Raw genomic sequence first — 16,467 nt, forward strand, 5'->3', positions numbered from 1 at the left:
AGCGCCACTTCCGGCTTTTTTCTTTTTGCTTATGTGGTGCTGAGGAATCGAACCCAGGGCCTCGAGCATGCAAGGCAAGCGCTCTACCACTGAGCTACCTTCCCAGCCCCATCATCTGATTTTTTTTACAGAATTTTAGCTCTAAAAGAATGTAACAAATGAAAATCAAACACTAAATCCTAAATATTTAAGGAAAATACAATAGACTATGTAAATGCTTCTATAAGTAGCAAACACAAAAAGAACTGCTTGAATGTTTTAGAAAATATCAAATACCAAATATTCCTCCTCCCCAAATGTACTGTTTCTGAATACTTGTGCAAAAACATTAATTCCAAAAAGAAACACAAGCTAAACATTAAAGGCCTATCTGTAATGTTCATACTACTATTTGAAGCGTTTTAGGGTCAACTTTCAGGAGTTCTGAAATAGCAAAGAATAGCTGCCAATTCAGGCAGCCAGTCTTATTTGAAAGAAAGGTGTAGTAAAGAAGAGTGGCACATTGGACTTGTAGGTAGACAGACTCATGCATCTACACTTATGGAATTAATGAATGGGATTCCACCTTCTGTCAAGAATCAGTAAGATTTTTCAGAGGGCCTGGATTTCTGGCCTTTCTTCTTTAGCTGTTGGGCAATAAATGCAGGAGTAGATGACAGCAATTTCCATGTGCTCTACATCAACCAGTGGGAAGCTACCAGTGACAAGAAAGTGTGGGTAAGCAAAGTGATCTTTTTCACAACTTTCATTTCTCTTTGTGATAAGAGTACAACCACAGAGTGGTTTGACTGGTTTCACTGTGTGTAACTTTGGCCTGAATTTTCCAATATGGACTATACCTTCATGAGATTCTGACTCTCCACCTTGGAAATTGCACATTGCAACCAAGGACAGAGAGATGAAAACAGCAACAAAAAGAGTAGATAAATAAATATCACAAAACTACTCAAGATGCTTACAATTATGAAAGCACAGTTTATCCTAATTGACTACCAAACAAAAATCTTAATAAATTCTTGTTTTCTTGAACTCAAAAAAAGAAAATATTCTCTATGCCTAGTGGCTTCACTTATTTCAAAGTATTAGGGAACAAAAATCCCTTAATAAGTTTTAAGGTTATGTCCATAATATGATAATACACAAAGTTAAAATAATAGAAGGCATTTGAATGATCAAAGAAATCTTAATTCAATTTCCTTTGATTTAGGCATTATGTATATTTTATTATACTGTAATTCTAAAATCTGTTAATCAGTGTACAATGTTTATATAATATTCTTTTTAACTTTTTTTTTTTTGCCAGTCCTGGGGCTTGAACTCTGGACCTTGGCATCCTCCTTGAGCTTCATTTGCTCATGGCTAGCACTCTACCACTGGGCCACAGTGCCACTCTAGCTCTTTCTGATTAGTTTACTGAGATAACAGTCTTACAAACTTTCCTGCCTAGGCTGGCTTTGAATGGCGATCCTCTGATCTCAGCCCCCTGAGTAACTAGGATTACAGGCATGAGCCAATGGTGCCTGGCATATTTTTACCCCGCCTTTAAAAACTATTTGTCTATAACATTTTAACTTCATGATAGCTTGTAAAAAAATTCCCAAGAAAAACTTCAAAAAGGAAAGAAGTATGTGTTCAACTATTAGTGTTTGCAATTCTCTTTGAAAACAGAAAAATTAAGAGATGCTACTACATGTAGCCAAAGCAAAATTTAACCAAGCTTGATAAAATATTTTAAAATTTTATTCTACTAAATTACATAACTACACAAAGGTTATTTATCCAACTCAAGTACAGAACATGTTAGATGAGCATAATTCCTTGGATACATGTTCAGAAATGCACTTCAACATTCACTACTTTATTAATATCAATCAAGCTGTCATTCAAATCCAAAAAGCCATATCCTTTGTTTAGTCTGACTTATAATCTTATCAAATCTTTCAACTTTCTCTTCAAAAAAACAATATTCTTCCATTCATTTTTTGCAAGATGTGAAAGAGGCTTTTAAATGTTTGGATATAATACACTTTAACAAAAAATAAATACTAGTGAACTAAAAAGAAATATTTACAAGTTAAAGACATTTTAACTTGATGAAATCTGCTCAACTCCAGAATATTTCTGACAAAATTTGTCACATTCTAAAGTTTTTCTTTTTGTAAAAGGAATTAAAATAATTCTGATTATCTACACAGAAAATAAATTTAACTGGAAACTCCTTTAAAATTGTTCAGATTTTTTTTACAATTTTCTTTCAATCTGTAACAATGAAATTTATGAAGGAAAAGTCAACATAATATATATTTTCAAGATGTATAAGAATTTCTAATCTTTGGCATATAAACTTTATTTGCAGTATATGATTTTCTACAATACAGAATAACTTAATAAGTACACTAGAACACATATGATTACTGTAAGATAAAAATAAAGAATAAAATAGAGACAGGTGCCAGAAAGAAAAAGAAACTTGTTTTCAAATATATATATGTATTTTTTTGCTGTATCTTTCTTGCGAGAGAATATTTGCCTAATATATTTTCATGCATTTTGAGAGTTCTTTAGGGAGTTTAACTTCAAATTTGGCAAGCACGATTATACAGAAAATAGAACAATTAAAGACTTAAAACTAAGACTACATGAAAAACTTTTATTTTTGTGATTTTTTTTATAAATCTCATGGTTTATTTTCAATAAAATAACACATGAGATTATTTGGGTAAGTAGAGGGAATGTGTGGCTGCCTCCGGATTTATTGGGTTTTGCCTTTCTTTTATTAATTTATTTTTAGAATATTCTTTTAATGAAATCACAGAAGGAATTAGAACTCACATAACAATGAAATCTAGAAATCCTTCCTTGCATGTAAAGTACTCCACATATTTTTGAACAACAACAAAACAAAACCAAAAAACCATGAGAGTAGCCAAGTTGTAAAAGCCCTTTTTTTTTTCAGATCTGGAACAACTTCTGAAAATAAAGAGAGGATTTGGCACACCTTATACTAAAGAAAAAGTCTTACTTTGATTATTTCCTGATTTGGGGGAACCAATAAAAACCTTACAGAATAAAAATTTCCACAAAAATCCTTCAGAAAAAAAAAACACCACTACCATCATAAGTGCCTTTAAAGTAATTAGAATTGATAAGTTATAACACTGTGCACAATTTTTTTTTTTACTTTTTCTTGTGAGTTAAAAAAAAATTAAAAGATTTTTGGCTTTTCAGACGGCAATGACTTTTAGCACCAAAAAGACATACAAGTAAAGCACAGGCTTTTAAAGAAATACTAACAAAAAATAAAGCGTGAGCAATTAGGTAAATGCTAATTATGCCAATATATAAGTTTTTGCCACTGTAATGATCTAAACACAATCACATCTTAGAACCTAAACACAATCACATCTTGTACCCCTCATACCTGCCTGCCAGAACAAAATAGGCAGCTGACTAATTACGGTGTGTTTATCTGTACAGTGGTACCTTTGTTCTCCAACAATGTCAGAGTGCAAACGTCCTGGAACACATATTTACCTGGAGGATTCTTGGCAGGATCATTGTGGCTTGGACTTCCTGATTGTCCAGAATCTGTAAAGAAATCACAGAAAATGTTTTCTTCTTAATTTGTTTTGAAAGAATTTCACAATCCTCAGAAGGACTTCTAAAAAAAATTGAAGGTACAACAATAAGATTGAATGTTTAAATAAAGTACACTTTCCCGAGCCTTTTGGCAGCAACATTTTATTCACCAAACCAGATGAATGTCTATACATATTTCCACATCAAAAGAACCAACGAGTACTGTACTGGTCTATAATATTCTAGGGATGTAACAAGGCCTTTTTGAAACAAGAGGTCTAGCTACAAAGCCACTAAAGATGGTGGGAAGGTTAGGCAAATATCAAGGCCAATCAGAAGAAATAAGAAATAAAGCAGATACCTTCCTTTAAAATGCAATTCAAATATAATAAAACATACTTAAGAAAACCTGAAAAATGTTTTTATTCACAGAGTAAAATACATAAAAATGAGAGGCTGCTTTACCAGGATTTCATTCGCATGAACACATATCCACTCCAATCACCTCCCATCCTACTGGATCCCAGCCCAGATTTGTCTACATCTCATAATAGCAATCGATTTGCAAACACTAGGAAAAGCATAAATTACTAGGTAGAAATCCAACATGGCTTTGTGGAGCACAAATTGTTGGATCAATGTAATTTCCATCTGTGATAGATGGACAGACTTTTCAGATAAGGAGAATGGGATCGATGTGGTATATTCAAATTCCCCATTCCACTTTATTTTTCAGTGAAGCTACGGACAGAAAAATGGAGGCTATAAAATTGTTAGGCAACATGTCTTTTCAGACTAATCCCAGACTGCTGCATTTAGCTTAGTCCACTTGCCTGTGTCCCCTCTGCATTTATATGTATCATGTGCCCCACAGTATTACACATTTACTTGCAACGTGCTTTGTAATCTTCTTTATTGCTTCTAGCACTTAATTTGTGTTGCCCCAACTAAAATGCATGCTTCTAAGCAGAGACAGAGATTTTCTCTACAGATTTTCTCTCAGGTTATGTATGCCTCACCTCAGAATGTCCTTCATAATTATGACCACACCAGGTTTAGGGTAAATACCAAAGGGACAGAAGGCTCAGACTCAGCAACCTTTTACTTGCATACAAAAGGCAATTTTGAATTTGCTAGCAAATCTGAACAATATGTAATAGGCTGGGCATTGGAAATGGCTCTGGAATCAACTGCCAGACACTGACAAGTCTCTTCCCTGAAGACTTAGCCCTATGCTTGAGCCAGAAAAGAGACTCTGAGTCTTGCTTAAGGAAAAAAAAAAAAGCCTGCTCTTTTCATTAGGGTTATGCTGTTCTTCCAGGTAAATGATTAGCATGTTGCAATTGCTAGTTCTACTTCTAAATGTAGAACATTTTGTTAGTTTCTTTCTGTATAAAACCTGGTTCTGATTTCTATACTTTGCCTCCTGCATGCTAGCTCTAACTCAAGGCTGGTACCCTTCTCTCCATTTCTTTAATTGGTTTCTCCTTTTTTATCTAGAACAAATTTCATGAGATCTTAGCAAACATATGTAGTGATTACTACATTGTCCTTCAACTTGTTCTTAGCTCCCTAAAATGAGAAAGTAAAGACACTAGAAAGACCATTCAATTCTCAGGACGTAGCTAGATTCTCCAGAGAATAAAGCTCTTCACTCTCAGCTTTCATAAATTCTTTTACTACTCTTTCTTCTGGAAATGAAGCAAAATTCATCTATCTCTTTCTACTTTTTCAGTCCCAAAATATAGAGTGACATAAGAATGTAAGTCATCTTTTTTGCTACAGCTTTTATTTCTCCAATGTCTTGGCATTTCTATGCATCACAATTGAGTCTTCCAAGTAATTCTCTGATTTTGAGAGATTCCTAACTTACACAGTACATGCCTACTGTTCAGATCACTCCATGTTTTATTTTTCTCTCTCAAAGTACCTCACATGTATTAGTCTAGTTATACAGATCTAGATACAACACATCATTAGTTCAGTTAACGTTGTCATCAGCAGGCAAGTTGCAACAGCCACCTCAAGTTAGGAACTGCAGACTCTATATATGAGCCTATGACTCTATATGTTTAGGCATGCCAACTACCAACTGACACCACCATAACCTTTTCCCATCACATGCTGTGAAACCTGGATCAATAGACTAAAGAATGAAACTCATGACCAGGCACAGTAACTGATGCTCATAATCTTAGCTACTTGGGGATGGGGAATGGGGTGTGTTGAACAGACATGGGGGAGGATCACAGCCCAAGGCCAACACAGGAAAGAGTTAGCGAGACCACCTCTCAATAAGTAAGGTATGGCGGTATACCTACACAGCAAGGCTGAGGTCCTGAATTGAAATCCCCGTACTGCCCCCCTCACTCCCAAAAATCTAAGAAAGTTTTGGGCTAACACAATGGCATCCCTACTACCACTGCATGGAAAATACTACTCTTTTTATTTCTTTTTGGTTGAAAACTATTTTCTCTCCCAACAACTTTCAGACAAAGTTCTTCAACTGAAAAAAAAAAAAACAACACCACTATGATTTACTAGAGAAAAACCACAAGGATTGAGAAGGTTGAAGTGGAGCCTAAGTTTGACTCACACATTCACTTTTTGTAATGATCCCACTTCCTAAAATGACCTGGTATTCACTGGCAGCCAATAACAGGTTTTCCTTTTTACTTGAATGTCTGTATCCTCTCATGAAGCAAAATAGCCTACTATGTCTTCAAAACATAGAAGATGGCCCAGTCTCTAAGCAACAGAACATTTACTTGTCAGACTGTGAATTTTAATAGAATCTACTCTCATGGCATCCTATATCAGTCACTTGACTCCGAGTGGTAGAAAAGGAAGTAACCCGGGAGTCATAGTTGGCAGAGAAAGCAAAAATGAACTGTGATTGTGGTTGACTTCAGAGAAGGGATTAGTCAGACCACATCTAAAACCCTTCAATTCACCACCTAGGTCAAATTACTCTACTCAAAGGGTTTTATTTAACCACTTCCATCACTTTCTTCAAGCCCTCTACACTGGAAGGGGTGTTAGAGAGAGAATGAGACAGACAGACAGACAGACAGAGGGACAGAGAGACAGAGACAGAGAGAGAGACAGAGAGAGAGAATGATATATTACAGTGATTTCTAGCTCTGTCTTTCACTAGCCATGTTATCTGGTATGAAAGAACTTGACTCTAAGAGTTTTGCATCTCAGTCTTGAAAACCTGAAGAATGCTATGTCACAGGATCATTGCAAAGAACAAGCCCTGCTTCAAACACATCCTACACCACCAATGAAACATTAGGAAATGTAGAGACAGTTTTAAAAATTATTAATATATTTTATGAACTATGAGAAAGAAAGAGAAACATGATTAAATTCTGTCTTTCCTGATGCAAAGCCATTACATATGTCTGTGGGGGGACCTACTGAACCAAGGTGTGCCCACCAAGAGTTCCAAGGGAATAATGTAGTGCTGGGCTCAACAAAAAGGAGGAAGGCACTGCTATGCTCCAGGGCATTAGATAAGAGCTGTCTAATGAAACTGCTTTTGAGGAACAAGGCTGGTGAAAAAGGGTCTGTGAGCAGCCCAGGAACCCTGGGGTCTCGAGTCTAGGAAGATGTTGATGCCATGAAGGGAAGGGAATGGGGTCTGGAAGGCAGTTGACTAAAATCAGTCCTCTCTCTCTCTCTCTCTCTCTCTCTCTCTCTCTCTCTCTCTCCCTGCACCTTTCATTGACTCTTTCTTGATCTCAATTTATAGTTTCAATATTTCTATGTTTAGGTTTGACAGGCATAATGAGAGAATAAAATGCTCTCAACAGTTTTTCCAAAATTGTGTTCCTTAGCTGGGTCACTATTCAGTTGCAAAGCTTCAGGAGTGGTTGTGATGCAATCTTGAACTCACACAAAGCCAAATGATCATTCCATAGATAAAATATTTCTGGGAACTTGGACTTCCCCTAACTTCTCTACCTAGGTTGGAAATTATTGTCATTGAGCTCTATACACTAATTGATGTGTTATAGAGGAGTGAAGTTTAGTTTCTACTCTTTCTACCAAACAAAGGAAACCCTAATGTTTTGGGGGTAACCTGTTGGAAGCCCAATATAATGTTAAATATATAAAATAAAAAAATAAGTAATGGCCTGTGAAATGTTTGTACTGGGCATTAACCTCTGAGTGAATTTGTTACAACTCTTTGAAGTGAGGAGATAATCCATTTGAGAAAGATCTTTTGCAGGTCATAATGGAAGCACCATTTAAATGAAACACAGTACGACACTTCCTGGATCTAAATATTTGCTAACAGGCACTCCTAATGATTATTAAATTTCCTATTAGTTTATAATAATATCCTTTAACTATTGTTTTAAAAGTAATATATATTATATGACTTTTAGAATCTCAGAAGTGTCCCAAAGAGATAAGAAAGGAAATTACAAAATGGAGGAGAGAGGAATAGGATATGTATAATCAAAAAGTAAGGATACAGTTAGGAAAGAGTAAGAAATTCTGGTGTTCCATTGCACATAGTATTACTACAGACAGTGACCAGGTACCATACATATATCTCAAAAAGCTAGAAGGAAGGATTTTGAATGTTTTCATTCTTAAAACAAAAACTGGTGTTTGAGTATATCAAACCTGACTTAAATGTTACAAAATGTATACAATGTATTAAATTTCTAGGATAAGTTTATGCTTCATGCATTGATTTTAAAAGGTAATATACAAGTTTTATGCTTCATGTATTGATTTTAAAAGGTAATTCAAGTTAAAATTAATATTGTGTTATGCATGAGTATCTTAGGAAAAAATTGTTAATCCTTCTCAGGAGAGATGGACATTTCATCAGTCATCAGAAGGAGGCGACTTGGGAACAGTGTTTTGAAAAACAACCTGATGTGCTAAACTTTCCAGTACAGATTTCATATTGTTAACAAAGTCATATTTGTAAATTAAGCTAAATCCCTGCTAAAATCCTTGTGTGTAGTGCAGATATCTATATAAAGGACTCCAAAAGTGCTAGTATGCCACTCAAAGAGCTCTGATCTGGCCCCTGCCCAACCCCAGGGTTATAGTATAGCATTTCACCTCCTTGTGCCATGCCTCACACGCTACTCATGAAATCCTCCTTTTTTCACCCCATATCCCCTCAAGTTGAGTCATCCCTTTTTAGTTTCTAAACAATGTGACAGGGAGATATTATCCTATTTAGTCTTATCTCCCTATATTTTGGAGATGATGCCTGGAATATTTGAGTCATATGAACAGAAATAACTTGTCTATAAACTCCAGAAGTGCACAAAGAAGAAAAACTCATTGCACCCTCTACACAAAAGCTGTGTTAGAAGTCAAACAGGCAAACCTGTGCTAAGGGAAAGGGCAGATAAATCAGTCCCAGAGCTGCAGCTCCCAGACCAATGTGAAGTTCTGTTCTGCTTGCTCTCTTCCAGAATGAATGCTAGGACATGCAATTGATGGATAAGATGAATCATGTTGGGAATTAATTTGGCATTCTACCACAAGAAGAAGAGGTATTTGGTGGAGGTAAAGGAATCAGGTCGCTCACTTGCAAATGGTACCAAAGAGCTGCAGCTAGACTCTCTTTCTACCCTTAGAGGAAGCTCATTCCTAAAGCACATTTAATTCATTAACATCATGACTTGAGTATCAACAAGAAAACTAAATATGGGGAGCACTATTCCAATTTCTAGTCATTTTGGTACAAAGAAGTGACTGAACAAGGTAAACTGTTGGCACCCTTCCACTTCTAAAATTATATGACTTTATAACAATATAGCTTTTATATTAAGGGATTTCAAAAGAGTAAATGAAACCCAAACTGTAACCTGTTAACCTACAGATAGCCTCTTGTTAGAAATAAAATTAGTCATGATGTGATAAAGAGCTCCTTTGTCATAGTCTTTTGCCTTCAGTAGGTAAAGAAATAGCCTATTGTCAACTAAAGAATACTAGATTTTTTAAGAGCTTTAAACAATCTCCTTTCTCTCTAAAACATTAAGTACTAATATACTTTTAAAACAGTATGTTTTTTACAAAGTATATAGCATGACAGAGTCACTTAAAAAGAAAAATGTAAGATAGAAAGAAAGAGGGAGGGATGAAAAGAAGGAAGGAAGGAAGGGAGGGAGAGGGAGGGAGGGAGGGAGGAAGGGAGGGAAAAAGAATATAGAGGGAAAGGATAGAAATGAGTTTATTTTATACTAGGGAAACAAAAAGTATTTGTATTTCAAGATATAGAAGAGAAAACTAATCTCCCTGTTCCTCTCCCCTCTGTCTAACCACCATCCAGGTGTCTACTCCACTGGCTTCGCTGAGATTTAGAGGAAGTGAGCTTTACATAATCACAGTTGTTATTACATAATTGTCCCACTCCAGGACAATAAAAACACAATTTCACATCTAACAGAGTACTGCTTCATCAATGGAGGTGACCCAAAACTAGAGTTTATATTTTCTGTTCTCTCTACTAAATATTTACTAACATAATACAAAGATATATGGGAAAATGGAGTGCTTTCTCTCCTCTCATAAGATTGGGGAAAAAACATTTCTCTCTCTCTTTCTTTTTGTGTCTACCTCTCTACTTCTGTTTGGAATTTACTGCATTGCAAAATTTAGTTTAATCTCTACACAGTATTAACTCTGTGTCATTGTTTAATGGGGTCCTTAACATATTTTTGCTAAATCTATATTCCTATATAAACTCAACTCTGAGCAGCAAGAAGACAAATCAAACTTCTTTTTGCAGGGGGAGGCGGGAGGGTAGTTAATTGGAGATAAGAATCTCTCAGGCTTTCCTGCCCAAGGCTGGCTTTAAGCTGAAATTCTCAGATCTCAGCTTCCTGAGCACCTAAGATTAAGGCATGAGTCACTAGCACCGGACTTAAGCATGTTTTTCCACCTTCTTACTTCAGCTCTGAATGCCTACACCTTTAGTTCTGCCTATACATTGGTCAACATTCATCTTAAATATATGATGAAGCAAAATGTGTAGTTTCAAAAGAAGCTATTATACTGAAGGTCCTTATAGATAAATTAACTAACCAAAGGAAAATATAGAACTAAAGCCAGATATACAATACATCCTATTTCTTATCCCTATACATTCCACTTGTTATATTATTTTTTAAATAAGATTTTTATTGTGAAAATACTGTATAGAGGGGTTACAGTTACATGAGCAAGGTATGAGTACATTTCTTTTCAAGCATTGTTGCCTCCTACTTTGTTTTTCCCCTACCATCCCTTCCCTCCCATCTCCTCAACTACACTCCCCCATCCCCCACCGCCTAAATTGTAAAGTTCATTTTTCAACATAGCATCTTGTACATCTTATTGCTGCAATGGGTCAACCTGTATCCCTATTTAAACAATTTGTTTTTCCCTTCCCCTCCCCAAATTATACCAACATCAAATACAGTGAAAACAGGGGTTATACTGTGGGGGAGGGACATACCAAGCAACAAAAAAAATCACATAGTACCTTATAAATACATTGGAAACAATAACAAGAAAGAAAAAAACCACTTGTGTCCCTATCTTGGGGTTCATTTCACTTAACATCATCTTATCTGACATTTTCTGCTTGTCCTAGACTTATACTAGTTATTGAAAATAAGGGAAACCATGGGACCTATGTTTCTTTGGGCCTGGCTTATTTCACTTAATATAATTTTTTCCAAGTCTTTAAATTTCTTAAAAATTGGGACAATGTCATTCTTGTTATATTATTAAACTTCCTTTAGAGAGCCAATTTTTTGCTTAGGAGGAGATTAGGTGCAAAGCATCAAATAAGAATTTGCTCAGGCTCAAGGCTGAAATTTATCCATAAGGCTTTAGCCACACAGAGAGGGGGAGAGAGAGAGAGAAAGAGAGAGAGAGAGAAAGAGAGAGAGAGAGAGAGAGAGAGAGAGCACTGAAAATTAAGGGCAAAATATCACATCTGAGAATAAACCACAACAGGAGATACTCCTGCCCAGGAACCATGCTGACATTTCTGACCAATGAATTTCAATGCATTAACCAGCTTCAAACTCGCAGAAGTGATGTCTAAAATAATCAGATCTGACCTTTCAACCTCAAGATTAAAGTTCAATGACTATCTACTAATCCAGGGATTGAGCTGAATCAAAGGTCAAAACTAGGATCATCCAGGCATCTTGCACTCAGTTTTTAACATATAGAATGCAAAGACACCATACTGGTCATTGTCAAGGGTGCTAACTTTCTAGAGTATGTTTTCAATTAAGTAAATAAAATGTGGTAATTAAATCAAGATTGCATAATATGTTTTTGATTTGTAATCTCATTTAAATTAATTAACTGACTCAATACTTGTTTAGTTTTTAAACTGGCCTAGTTAGGGAAAGAGTCCCTGGGAGCAAATCCAGCTTTCTATCTTTAAAATCAAGGCAAGGCAATCTAGCATCTTTTTATTAAAGAGTTAAATGCATCAGCATAATATAAATACAGAGGTAAGGGTGGTAATGTAACAGAGGGAGGAGTTTTATGGCATGATTTTGACTTAAAAAATAGTTTTCACACTAGAGGGAAATAAACTAAAACATTATTTATTCAAAACACTTCCAATTTTACAAAGATTATATGTTGGCTAAAAGCAAAACAATTCCAGCTGTATTTTAAGTTTCTGAAGAGAATTGTGAGATTTATAATCTTTCATAAATGCTGGACCCTATCTCATAATATTAGACAAACATGTACAATGTACTTTAAGGCAAAATTTGCCAATGCAGTTTGCCTCATGAAAACAATGAAGTCCTTTCCAAAACCTGGCTACATTCAATAGGAAAATGTAAGATGATTGTTTTGTCCTTTCCATCTGGGAGACATTTTGGACAGGACTATCCTATATAATACACTTTATTCCCCTCTTGGAAACCAAGAAACCTTCATTTTACAGCAAGGTATGCATTGCAAAGAGAATGTTGGTGAAATAGGAATCTGGAAATGAAAACCAGAATGTCATCAGACTCCAAAACACGTAATCATGGAGGAAAATTGAAAAAAAAATCAATGCAGAATTTCAATATAAACCAAAGACAATGTTTATGGTCCTATTAGTCTTAAGTTTCTCTTAAGAGAAAAGCATGGGAAAAAATAAATGTTGTTTCACCTCCAAGGTCCCAAACAGATTTTGTTACATTGCCTATCACAATGACTCACATGTCTGCTTTGTTTTGTCTTGGAATTCCACATGCATTATTCTAAATCCTACACATATGACACGTTCATGTTTTTCCCAAAAACTTAATATAAAGCTATATATCTGAGTAAAGGCAGACAGAAGACTTTTTAATATTTTATTAGTGAGCTTCCTTCCCCAGAAATGGAACATGTTCTCCCCACACTGATTGTAAAGTCAGATTGCTCGTGAATATATTGTCTCCTGTCCCACAACTTCAAACCAAGTAAGAAAAAGCGATAGAGAAGAATGACAAAGGGGTGACAGCAATCAAGATGCATTATATTTATAAACTGTTGTGTTGAATGGTAACTCCTTTGTACAACTACTTAAAGATTTGAAAAATGATTAAAATAATGGGTAAGAACAAGCTAAGGATTGAGTCTTGTTCTTCAAAAGGATCAGAAATAGAGGGGTGGGGAAGCTTTACATGACACTGAAAATATGCAAAAGAATATTTTCTAAGGACTATTTAAATTTTAATTAAAACTCCCTTTCCCTCTATTGTCACAGTAAGCTCCTTACAAACAATAACATCACAGGTAATTAGGGACTAGATTAGTTTCCAAACCTCCTGCTACCTTTTAAAAATCCACAGGGTGCCTGGCACCGGTGGCTCATGCCTGTAATCTTAGCTACTCAGGAGGCTGAGATCTGAGGATCACAGTTCAAAGCCAGCCCACGCAGGAACATCAGTGAGACACTCATCTCCAATAAACCACTAGAAAACTGGAAGTGGCGCTGTGGCTCAAGAGGTAGAGCACTCGCCTTGAGCTGAAGAGTGCAGGAACAGTGCCTGGGCCCAGAGTTCAAGTCCCACGACGGGCCAAAAAAAAAATCCACAAGGTCAATATTCATAGTGGTTTTATTCATAGCTTATCAAAATTCCTGGTATAGAGTAGATAGATGTTCAATCTATCTGTTAAATGAATAACCACTATTTTACAGTGAATAAGATAACAGTTGATAGCATTTAAACATACAAAAATTGGTCAGTAATAATAGTCATAACTTTGAGTTATTTGGTTTTACATACATGTTTTAATAGTTAAATATTTGCAACTCTCTTCAAGTACAATGTATTAGTTAGCTCAGTCAATGGCCAAAAAGTCACATTTTATACTGTTTATTATAGACCTATGTCTTAAAAGGAAATTTTTACTCTAAAACAGATATCTTCTCTATATTAATCATAAAGATGCTTTTCAAATAGTTAAAAGGCTTATTTCAAGTCATTATAATTTCAGAGAAAAATAGATGTTTTTATATCCTAAGTGATTATATTCATATTATCATATATGACATTATTATATATAGTCATATATAATATATTAATAACCAGTCTTTGATCTATTATTAAATCATAACTCAGATCACAGATGATAGATGCATATAATGCCGTAATAATATTCACTACATCACCTTACTAGGAAAATTGAAGGGGGGGGTAAGTAGGAAAGAATAGAGAAAATGATCAAGATCCATTGTACTTGTAAACTGATTCATCCTTTGTACAACTACTTAAAGCTAATAAAAATATAATTGAAAAAATACCAAAATAGATGTATATGTATATTTGTCTAGTGTAGTGTGTGTGTGTGTGTGTGTGTGTGTGTGTCTCCAAAGGTACAGACTAAAATTTGAATAATAAAGCAAGGTTGAGAATACTTGCTACTAAGGGAAAAAAAAGGTTTGTATGATGGACATTTATTAAGCACTTTTGTTTATAAAATACTTTTATAATAATATTAGAAAGGAAAAAATCTGAGAATCACTTGATGAAACAGGAAGCTTGCTGATGTGACAGATAATGGCATGAAATGTTCCAACAGTTCCTTGATAAGTGGTTCAAAGAACTTCTTTCCTCATGTTTTCAGGGCAAAAGCTAATTTACCAGGAACAAAACTGCTTGAATAACACATCATGCTATTCACATTTTTGAGGAGGAATAAAATTAAGGAACAAATAAGGTTAGGAATTGTTTTTGCAAGCTGCAACTGAACGCAAAAGTCATTCAAATTGTGTTGAAAAAGTAAAAAAAAAGTGATTTTTCCTTTATTTTTTAAAAGATCAAGATAATTTTACTACAAGCAATAATCTAGTTGAAAGAACTATGAAAAGTGTATGTAACCTAACAGACATCTGAAGATTTGTTAAAAGTGTATGAGATAATATTCTTTCCAATGGTCATTTTAAGAGAAACGTTTAAACTAGGTAATTCTAACCCATATCATAGAGGGCCCCTTACAGAAGGCTACATGGAATCCACTGCTCATAACTATGATTACGTGGGAAATGAGGAAGAGAGTTAAGAAGCATTTTATGTTCTAGATCATTTTAAAACAAGGAGCCAACAGTGTAACAATGCAGAGAGAGCTGTGCTCCATGTGCTCAGAACTCCTCCGACTTTGTCATGTTACTCATTTCATCTTTAATAGAGATTCAAATTGACTCCTTATGATTCAAAAATCTCTAAGCTACATCTAAAAACTATGAAAAAAACAAAGCCTGGATAATGTCCCATCCATGTGTTTTAACCTTGAATGGTATCAAACCTATGTAATCTTACACATCCAATGCTTTCCAGATGGGACACGATTTTACCAGACACTAACTTCAAGCTTTTGACTACAGACTCATCTCATCTACTCTGGAAGATAATTTTCATTGCACATAAGTTACATATGGGCTAATGGTTAATTTTTCAAAATTGATTATTATGTGGTACTTTCAAAAATGAACTTCCCTCCCAATAAAGTTAGTTTAAAAAAATAGTTAAAAGTTTGTTAAGCCAGGTGCTTGTGACTCATTCCTGTAATCCTAGCTACTCAAGAGGCTGAGATCTGAGGATGGTGGTTCAAAGCCAGCCCTGGCAGGAAAATCCATGAGACTCTTTTTCTCCAATAAACCACCAGAAAGCCGGAAGTGGTGCTGTGGCTCAAGTGGTAGAACACTAGCCTTAAGCTGAAGACCTCAGGGACAGCACCCAGGCCCTGACTTCAAGCCCTACCATGACTGAAAAAAAAAGTTTATTAAAATAACTATGTTTCTTGTAATTTATGGATATATGTATTTTTGATGTTTGGTTGATCAGACTAAAATAAATATCAATAGTGTTGAACAAGCCAGGCATAGTGACACATGCTTGTGATCCCGTTATTCAGGAAGTAGATGCAGAAGTTCAAGAATAGTTCCATTCTTAGGCCTAGGAAAAGTTAGGAAAATCCTGTCTCAAAAACAAAATATAAACAAAAGTGCTGAGGGTGTAGCTCAAATGGTAGAGCCAGGAAAAATCCCCAGGTTTAATCTTCAGGAATGTAGTAGCAGTAGTAGTGGTGGTGGTGGTGGTGGTGGTAGTAGTAATGGAGTTTAACAAAATTAAATAGATTATAGTATCATTTGGAATAATACATTTAAAATATTTGCTCTGATTCTCACAGAAATGATAATAAAGCACTGACCCCATCCAATCCTACGCAAAAAATCTTATATCCAAAGATTTAAGAAATGTATTATTTTGACACATAACAATAACATATGTTTTAAAAATTAATTAGGTTGGGGAAGTGGCACTGTGGCTCAAGTGGTAGAGTGCTCGCCTTGAGCTGAAGAGCTGAGGGACAGCACCCAGGCCCAGAGTTCAAGCCCCACGACCGACAAAA

At 35.3% G+C, this 16,467-nt stretch overlaps 1 protein-coding gene across 6 annotated transcripts in view; it reads right to left on the bottom strand.

Moving 5' to 3' along the window:
- Nucleotides 1-16,467, bottom strand: part of Nfib (nuclear factor I/B) — a 226,094-nt gene that overhangs the window by 89,501 nt on the left and 120,126 nt on the right. For all 6 annotated transcript variants that reach the window (XM_013020813.1, XM_013020811.1, XM_013020810.1 and 3 more), the window contains exon 3: nucleotides 3,535-3,588. In XM_013020813.1, the coding sequence (XP_012876267.1) occupies nucleotides 3,535-3,588 (54 nt within the window). The remainder of the gene's footprint in view (nucleotides 1-3,534; nucleotides 3,589-16,467) is intronic.

Source organism: Dipodomys ordii, unplaced genomic scaffold (genome assembly GCF_000151885.1).
Source record: "Dipodomys ordii isolate 6190 unplaced genomic scaffold, Dord_2.0 Scaffold53, whole genome shotgun sequence".
NCBI classification, from domain to species: Eukaryota; Metazoa; Chordata; class Mammalia; order Rodentia; family Heteromyidae; genus Dipodomys; species Dipodomys ordii.